This window comes from Scyliorhinus canicula, chromosome 17, assembly GCF_902713615.1.
Source record: "Scyliorhinus canicula chromosome 17, sScyCan1.1, whole genome shotgun sequence".
In the NCBI taxonomy this organism is placed as follows: domain Eukaryota; kingdom Metazoa; phylum Chordata; class Chondrichthyes; order Carcharhiniformes; family Scyliorhinidae; genus Scyliorhinus; species Scyliorhinus canicula.
In genome coordinates, this window is record NC_052162.1 from 60,826,978 (window position 1) to 60,835,953 (window position 8,976).

The window sequence follows — 8,976 nt, forward strand, 5'->3', positions numbered from 1 at the left end:
CCAGTTACCACCCTATCAGTCTATTCTCCATCATCAGCAAAATAAGACCAGTGCTATCAAGCGGCCATTACGCAGCAATAACCTGCTGACGGACACTCAGTTTGGGTTCCACCAGAGTCACTCAGTTCCTGAACTCATTCCAGCTTTGGTTCAAACATAGACAAAAAAGTTGAATGCCAGAGGCGAGGTGAGAGTGACTGCACTTGACAGCAAGGCAGCATTTGACCAAGTATGGCATCAAGGAGCCCTAGCTAAACTGGAGTCAATGGGAATCAGGGGGCAAACTCTCAGCTGGTTGAGTCATACCTGGCACAAAGGAAGATGGTTGTGGTGGTTGGAAGTCAATCATCTCAGTTCCAGGATATCGCAGCAGGAGTTCCTCAGGGTAGTGTTGCAGACCCAACTATCTTCAGCTGCTTCAGCAATGACCTGCCTTCATAAGGTCAAAAGTGGGGATGTTTGCAGATGACTCTACTATGTTCAGCACCATTTGCAACTCTTCAGATAATGAATCAGTCCCTGTCCAAATGCAGCAAGACCTGGGCAATATCCAGCCATGGGCTGACAAGTGGAAAATTACATTTGCACCACACAAGTGCCAGGCAATGATCATCTTCCACAAGAGAGGATCTCGCCAGCACCCAATGACATTCAATCGCATTACAATCACTGAATCCCCCACAATCAACATCATGGGGGTTACCATTGATCAGAAACTGAATTGAACTAGCCATATTAATACTGTGGTTATCAGGGCAGGTCAAAGGCTAGGAATCCTACAGTGAGTTCTCACCTCCTGATCCCCCCCCAAAGCCGGTCCACCATCTACAAGGCACAAGTCAGGAGTGTAATGGAATACTCCCCACTTGCCTAGTTGAGTGCATCTCCAACAACACTCAAGAAGCTCGACACCATCCAGGAGAGAGCAGCCCGGTTGATTGCTCCCCCTCCACCACCGACGAACTGTGGCAGCCATGTGTATCATCTCCAAGATGCATTGCAGTAACTCACCAAGGTTCCTCAGGCAGCATCATTCAGCCCCATAACCACTACAATCTAGAAGGACAAGAGCAGCAGATACCTGGGATCACCATCATCTGGAGGTCTCCCCCCTCCCCCCCCCTCCAAGTCATTCACCACCCTGACTTGGAAATATATCGCTGTTCCTTCACTGTCGTTGGGAACGACATCCTGGAACTTCATCTCTAACAGCACAGTGGGTGTACCTATGCCTCAAGGACTGCAACGGTTCAAGAAGGCAACTCACCACCACCTTCTGAAGGGATACTAGGGATGGGCAATAAATGCTGGCTTAACCAGCGACACCCACATCCCGGAAATGAATTTTTAAAAAAGCGACCAAAGAAAAAATCCTGAAACAGCAAAAAGAGGGGTGAGGGGCAAGGAGGGGTCGATAACAAGGGAAATAGCTTGCATATTGTAACCAATGCACACACCCTTGTTCAATGTACAGTGTGTAAAATGTAAAACTTCAATAAAAACATTTTTAAAGATTTCTGGTTTCTAATGAAAGGAGGTGTGTTTCTCAGACCAACTTCTGAAAGTTTCTCTCCCAAGGACTTTGTGCATAAATCTGTAAGCCACTGAGCATTAACTGTATTAATGTGCAGCATTTGATGTGTGTGGATTTTGCTTAATTTAAAGTTTAACAATAGATGGGAAAGTAAGCTCAAAGACCTTTCTTTATTCTTTTGTAAGAACTGTTTAACTGTTAATTGAAAAGCTGTTTTTTTTCCTTTGATGTTCATAGGGTTAATCCTGCGTTAATAATAAAATTTGTTTTATTAGCACGGCAGCAGGGTAGCACAAGTGATTAGCACTGTGGCTTCACAGCACCAGGATCCCAGGTTTGATTCCCTGCTGGGTCACTGTCTGCGCGGAGTCTGCACGTTCTCTCTGTGTCTGCGTGGGTTTCCTCCGGGTGCCTCCCACAGTCCAAAGACGTGCAGGTTAGGTGGATTGGCCATGATAAATTGCCCTTAGTGACCAAAAAAGGTTCGGAGGGGTTATTAGGTTACGGGGATAGGGTGGAAGTGAGGGCTTAAGTGGGTCGGTGCAGACTCGAAGGACCGAATGGCCTCCTTCTGCACTGTATGTTCTATCAAAAAAAAACTTGCTTAAAGATCGCCAGCGAGGGGAAACACACCTCAAATCAATTCAGGGCAATGTGTGCATATATTATAAAAGGTGCCAAAGTCTTTCCTCCGATTTTATTTGGAATTCGGTTACTGAAGTGCTGCAGTTATGTTGCCAATAAAAGACAGAGCCCGCCAATAATAAATGGCGGGGGGGGGGGGGGGGGGGGGTCATGCGCTCGATACTTTTTATCTAGTTGAGGCCTAACGCAGGATGTAACGGGGCAGAAACTGTTGGATGTGCATTCCGAAACTATTTAAAGTGGCAGGGTCATCATCACAGTGCTATTAATAAACTTCTGGTGGCGACTTACAGCTTGGAGATCATCGCTGAAACAAGCCTCGGCCTTTTCCATGTGAGTCCGAGTGTTTTTTGGGAGAAGTTGATCAGTCTCCGCATCTGTTGCCTTGGGTTCCCACAATGTGATCAGAATCAACTGGAAGTGCAGATACCAACGTCTGCCGTGTCGTCAATGGCACCGATGCCCATCACATAGCGACATCCACAGCCCTAGTAACAAGGTCACATGAACATAAACAAGAATAAAACCGCGATGCAACAGGCAACCGGAGAAAGCAATCAGATATATGTGGCAGAGGAGAATGGTGGGGGATGGGGGAGGAAGATTTGTCAGTGATACCGCCATGAGGTATTTGAAAGGCAGGTAGATAGAATTACAATATGTCATTCAGTCATAGGGCATCATCACTATATAAGGAAATTACAATTCAGAGCATTCCGGAATAGGGTAAGATAGTCACCATTTCGGTTTCTGATGTGTTTAAATTGGGGGGGACTGGGGGACGAGCAGTCCGGAGTTCAGAGGTAATAATTCCTGCATTCCTCCCTCACACACAGCACAGCTATTCCAGCACAAAAGTTAGGCAATAAAACATGTATATTCTTATTTCTCTTTCGCCCGGCGTGAAACTTGGGGCCGAGTGAGTCGTGCCACGTGTTTGAAGAACGGCAGCAAATTCGCCCAGGCCGGAAAACCAGATGGTTTACCACATACAGTGCGCACATAAAGTCCAGGTTTATGGCCCAACGCAAAACGGTGTGTTCTGTGTATATTTTTTTTAAAAGTCAATCTTCATGGTGGTCCACACGTCAAGTCACGGAATTACTACCCTATGGACGGGGGGGGGGGGGGGGGGGCCTCGAAGGGAATGGTAGGCGGTTTGATCAGTTGTCCATGCTGAACTTGGCTCTGTAAAGAGCTGCCACCAGCAGTCAGCCGCACAGCTCAAGGTGAAGTCAGCCGGTCACCCGCTGACCTTTTCTTTTCCTGTGGTAGTTTTTAGCCCATTGCCCCACAAAACACGCCATCAAAGCCGGGCAGCCCAGCTGCCTCGCTTACCCGGTTTAAAGAGGGTGGGCAGGAGAGCACGGCCTGCAGTGAAAAGAACCCACTCTGAACTGTCACTAACGGTCCTGGGCGAGAAGGGCAACAGCGGGGAAACATCGACCAGCAGCCTCAGTTTTGGCTTCCCGCGGTCACCTTCTGCCCCTCCCTGTGCTAAGCGTCTGCGATTTAATTGAAGCGTGTGTCAGAAATAGCGCCACAAAATTTTTATTGCTAAATTGACTTTTGGCCAAAAGACGCAGATTTGGTGGACCCCTCAAAACCCCGCAGCCCCCAGAGGGACAACCTCTGGTCCAACATTTGCATTCGCCACAATCAACAATGGTAGATCATACAGAAATCACAGTTAATAATGGAATAATTGAACTATAGGAGGAATTAAAACAGGTCAGTATAGTGCAATGAAACAACTAATTTCATGAAATCTCATTCAAATATTCCCTCAGTCAGAGGGAAGATACGTGAATGCCAATCAGCACATAATACAAGTCACAAACGATTATAGCACTGCACAAGGATTGCCCATCCCAATGCTACCAACAAATTTCAAATGATATATATACATACATATAAAGAATGACTAAAACGTGATTGATAGTGAAAGGTAAATTTAATAAACACACTAATCACCGCTCATCAAACACAAGGTGACAACATTACATTTGGTAGTGTTCCAGTTAGAGATATTGATGTAATGGGTTTTTACATGACTACATTAGGTGTTAAATGAAAATGGAACTAGAGAAATAGCACAGTTGCTTCACAGCTCCAGGGTCCCAGGTTGGATTCCTGGCTTGGGTCACTGTCTGGTCGATGTCTGCATGTTCTCCCCGTGTCTACGTGGGTTTCCTCCCACAGTCCAAAGATGTGCAGGTTAGGTGGATTGGCTATGCTAAATTGCCCTTAGTGTCCAAAAAGGTTAGCTGGGGTTACAAGGCTATGTGGATAGGGTGGAGATGTGGGCTTAGATGGGGTGATCTTTTAATGGGCGGGTGCAGATTCAATGGGCCGAATGGCCTCCTTCTGCACTGTAAATTCTATGATCTGTACATTTTGGAAAAAAGAGCGAGAACAGGATGTATATAAATAGACTAAATAGCAAAACCTCCAACTAAGTAGAGGAGCTGAGAGACTTCAGAGCTCAAATAAAAAAATAGGGATTTAGGGGAGAAAAACTAGCAAGCAGAGTCTCAGAGGTAGTGTTTGTTGCAAAACTCTCAATGCCAGGTGCTGGCTAATGAGTCCAGAAATAGGAGGATAGAGCAGATGAATGCATGGTTGGAAAAATGGTGCAGGAGGAAGGGCTTTAGATTCCTGGATCACTGGGACTGATTTTGGGGAAGATGAGGTCTGTAAAGACTGGATAGATTGCATGTGAACAGAGTCAGGATGTCAGGCTAATAATACAAGTGAGAACCAGGCTGAATCTAGAAAGATCAGAGGGAAATAAGTGTGAGGTTATCCATTTTGGCTAGAGGAATAAAAAGGCAACTTATTATTTAAATAATAATAATCTTTATTGTCACAAGTAGGCTTACATTAACACTGCAATGAAGTTACTGTGAAAAGCTCCTAGTCGCCACATTCCAGCGCCTGTTTGGGTACACAGAGGGAGAATTCAGAATGTCCAAATTACCCAACAGCATGTCTTTCGGGACTTGTGGGAGGAAACCAGAGCACCCAGAGAAAACCCACGCAGACACAGGGAGAACGTGCAGATTCCACACAGACAGTGTGGAATCCGAACCTAGCAGGATTTTGATGTCACCAAGGCTGCCGCTTACCCGGGACAGTGCACTCTTTCAAGTGCAAGAACCGTCTCATGTGCCTCTACCGCTCTTCTAAAGGTACCACACAACCTTTCGAAGTGAGCTCTAATGGCCTGCACCGCAGAACCAAAATTGTGAGCCAAGACAACATCTTCCGATGACGGCCATCATCTAGATGCGCACCACACTGCCCAGGCGAGAGCCCACTCAGCAGCAACTGCATCTGGGACCCTGGAACTGTGAAGCAACAGTGCTACCCACTGTGCTACCATGCTACCAAATGGAGAGAAACTTCAAAATGCTTTGGTGCAGAGGGAACCAGAACACACTGATTTAAGGTGATGGATAAAAAAATAAGATAATAATAATCTTTATTATTCCTGCAAGTAGGCTTACATTACCACTGCAATTAAGTTACTGTGAAAATCTCCTGTTCGCCAAACTCCGGCATCTGTTCAGGTACACTGGGGGAGAATTCAGAATGTCCAATTCACCTAACAAGCACGTCTTTTGGGACTTCTGGGAGGAAACCAGAGCACCCGAAGGAAACCCACGGAGACAAGGGGAGAACATGCAGACTGTGCACAGACAGTGACCCACCCGGGAATACACCCGTGTCCCTGGAACTGTGGAGCAGCAAATATTATGCATCTGGTATGCATTACATGAGTGCCTGTTGGAGGCAGAATCAAATCATGGACAGGCACCTGAAGAGAAAAAAGACTGCAGGACTACTTGCAGAAGGAAGGGGCGTGGACTAGCTGAGTAGCTCATACAGAGGGCTGGCATAGACATGATGGATGGAATAGTCTACTTCTGTACTGTGACCTTTCTGTAATTCTATGATTCCAAAGATTTTAAATTGGCGGAATATGGTTATGAAGAAATGGAAACGTGTTGATCCTATATTTTATAAATAGGGACATTGGATTAACAGTAGTTTTGTCCTCTATGTAAATCATCAGTTAGGCTCCAGTGGGAATATTATGTGCAGTTTTTGGTGATCTATTTCACAGAATTAAAATCACAAAATTGTTATGTCGCAGAAAGAGGCCATTTGGCCCATTGTGTCTGCGCTGGCTTTCTAAACAAACAGCATGGAGTAGCACCATTCCCCTGTCTGTTCTCTGAATCCCTGCACATTATTTCTATTCAAGTAATCACCTGATGCCCTCTGAAATACCTCCACATTAAGGCAGCATTTGACGGAGTGTGGTATTAAAGAGTCCTCGCAAAACTGGAGTCAATGGGAAGCAAGGAGAAAAGCATCTCACTGGTTAGTCATACCTAGCACAAAGCAATAGGATTGTAGCTATTGGAGGTCAATTAGCTCAGTCCCAGAGCATTGATGCAGGAGTTCCTCAGGGTAGTGCCCTAGGCCCAACCTTCATTCGTATCATTTAGAACTTCTCACATTGAAGTTGTCCATGTCCATATGTATAATTGCACTGTATTTTCTATGATCACGGAGCTGGCAAGCCACTTAGTGGATGTTTAACTCTCCTGCTATAGCTGGAATAAATTATTTTTAAACTGAAATGCTCAAGTGATGTCTGTCAGTTGGGGATGGTCATGGCCCTCGTGGTTGTGGCCGCCCCAATCACGGCAGATATGCTAACTGGGGTACTGGCTACTGAATTTGAAAAGCAATTTGAAAAGCATTGTGACAGGAAATGGAGAGCAATGTTTGATGCTGTACGTAAATCGATTGAGGTGGTGCTGGGTTCTGTCTGGGAAATGTTGAGAAGACTTCAGAAGTTGTGAAGGAGGACTTCCGGTGGCGGCTGTGAGGGAGTAGGTCGCACATTTGGTGGCTCCCGTTTCAGTCGGACTTTTGGACCTTTCCACCCGACTTTTTTGTGCTTTTGAGCACGGAACTGGAAAGCAATAGTACTCAGGCACAGGATCCATAGAGAATTGTATGGACCTAAGAAGCCGGAGGGACCATAAACAACAGAAGAAGTGGTCGAATAAGGGCACAGTGGAGGCTGTGAGAGGGACCAGCATGGCTGGTGTTCAGAGCAAGGCGCCGACAGCCCAGCCCACAATGGAGCAGCTGCTGCAGACTATGCAGGAGGGCTTTTTGGCTCTGAAATGTGACAACTTGGAGCTGCTACAGAGTCGATTGACCGGATGGAAAAAAGGCTAGATGATCAGGCTGAGAAGTTGGGGAAGTCAGTGGAGGAGCAAGCTGACTTTCAAACGGTGGCGGATGTGGAGATTCGGAGGTTGAGGGACCAGCAAAAAGTGCTTCTGGAAAGGCTGGATGACCTGGACAACAGATCTCGTCGGCAGAACATGAGAATCGTGGGCCACCCGGAGAGGGCCGAGGGGCGAACGCTGCCCCGTTTGTGGAGGGTATGTTTCAGAAGTTGCTGAGGTGTTCCCGTGCCCGCCGGTGGTGGACAGAGCACACAGAGTGCAGGTGAGGCAGCTGTGACGAGGGGTTCCCCCACGTGATGGTGGTACGCTTTCACAGGTACCTGGCCAAGGAACAGGTGCTGCAATGGCCAAAGAGCACACAAAGCTGCACTTGGGACAATACCACTCTGCGTGTTTACCAAGATTTGAGCGCTGAGGTGGCCAGGAGGAGGGAAGGCTACAGGCAGGTGAAGGAGATACTGTATAAAAATAAGGTGAAATTCGGGCTGCTTTTTCCGGCGCGACTGTGGGTTACGTATGAGGGTCAGCACCACTATTTCAAGGAACCCGAAGAGGCGATGGATTTCGTTAAGAAGCAAGGGCTGGCCCTGAGCTGAGGGCGTTTGGACTCATTTTAGAACTTGTAAGTATATGTGGTGTCTCTCCCGTTTTGGAAATTGCCTGTATGTTTGGGTCCATTATTGTCGTTTCTTTGCGTGCTTTGTGCGTGTTTCACCTGAATGTTTCCTTTTTGGGCTCTTTGATGAGTTGGAGCTTGGCTGGGGGGAAAATAATAAAGAAAACAGTTAAAAGGGTTGGGTTAAGAGGGATGCTTCAGGGAAACTTTGTGCAACCTTTTCTGTGTCTGTATGGGAAGGACTGAGAGTGCCTGTTACTTCTTATCTCTTTCTTTTATTTTTTCTTGTTTAACTTGAATTGTGCTATTGTGGGGGCTGTTTATGACTTGTATAGAGTGTTTGCTTAAGTAGGGCTGATCTGGGGAAGTGGTGTGGAGGGGTTGGGGTGACTGGGAACAATCGGTGGGAGACGCGCTGGCGCAGAGGCTGGAGCCCTAGACTAGCTGAGTGGGGCTAGTCAACGAAAGCCGAGGTGGGGGTGTGTGCATATAGTTAGATTAGAACAGGGGTTAGGTAATAGGGTGGTGTTGCTGGGGGAGGGGGGGGGGGAGTCGTTCTGCTGACGGGGATGGAAACTGGGCATGGCAACAGTGAGGAGGTTATGGGTGGAGCTGGTCAGGAGGCGGGCCAGATGAAGCGCGACACATGGCTGGGGAGCTGGCCAAGGAAAGAGGATGGCTGATCAGCAAAGGGGGGGGGCGGCGTGAAGTGCTCCCCAACCAAGCTGATCACCCGGAATGTTAGAGGGCTGAACGGGCCAGTGAAGAGGGCGCGTGTGTTTGCTCATCTGCGGGTTCTGAAGGCGGACATAGTCATGCTGCAGGAGACGCACCTGAAAGTGGCAGACCAGGTTAGGTTAAGGAAGGGCTGGGTCAGTCAGGTCTTTCATTTGGGGCTTGATTCT

At 47.2% G+C, this 8,976-nt stretch overlaps 1 protein-coding gene across 1 annotated transcript in view; it reads right to left on the minus strand.

Moving 5' to 3' along the window:
• The window catches only part of LOC119951991 (multidrug resistance-associated protein 5-like), a 269,580-nt gene extending 265,977 nt beyond the window's left edge, over positions 1–3,603 (minus strand). Inside the window, exons 1-2 of the mRNA XM_038775439.1 lie at positions 3,518–3,603; positions 2,471–2,667 (exon numbers count right to left, since the gene is read on the minus strand). Coding sequence (XP_038631367.1) covers positions 2,471–2,512 — 42 coding nt within the window. The 5' untranslated portion in view covers positions 2,513–2,667; positions 3,518–3,603. The remainder of the gene's footprint in view (positions 1–2,470; positions 2,668–3,517) is intronic.
• Between the last annotated feature and the right edge of the window lie 5,373 nt (positions 3,604–8,976).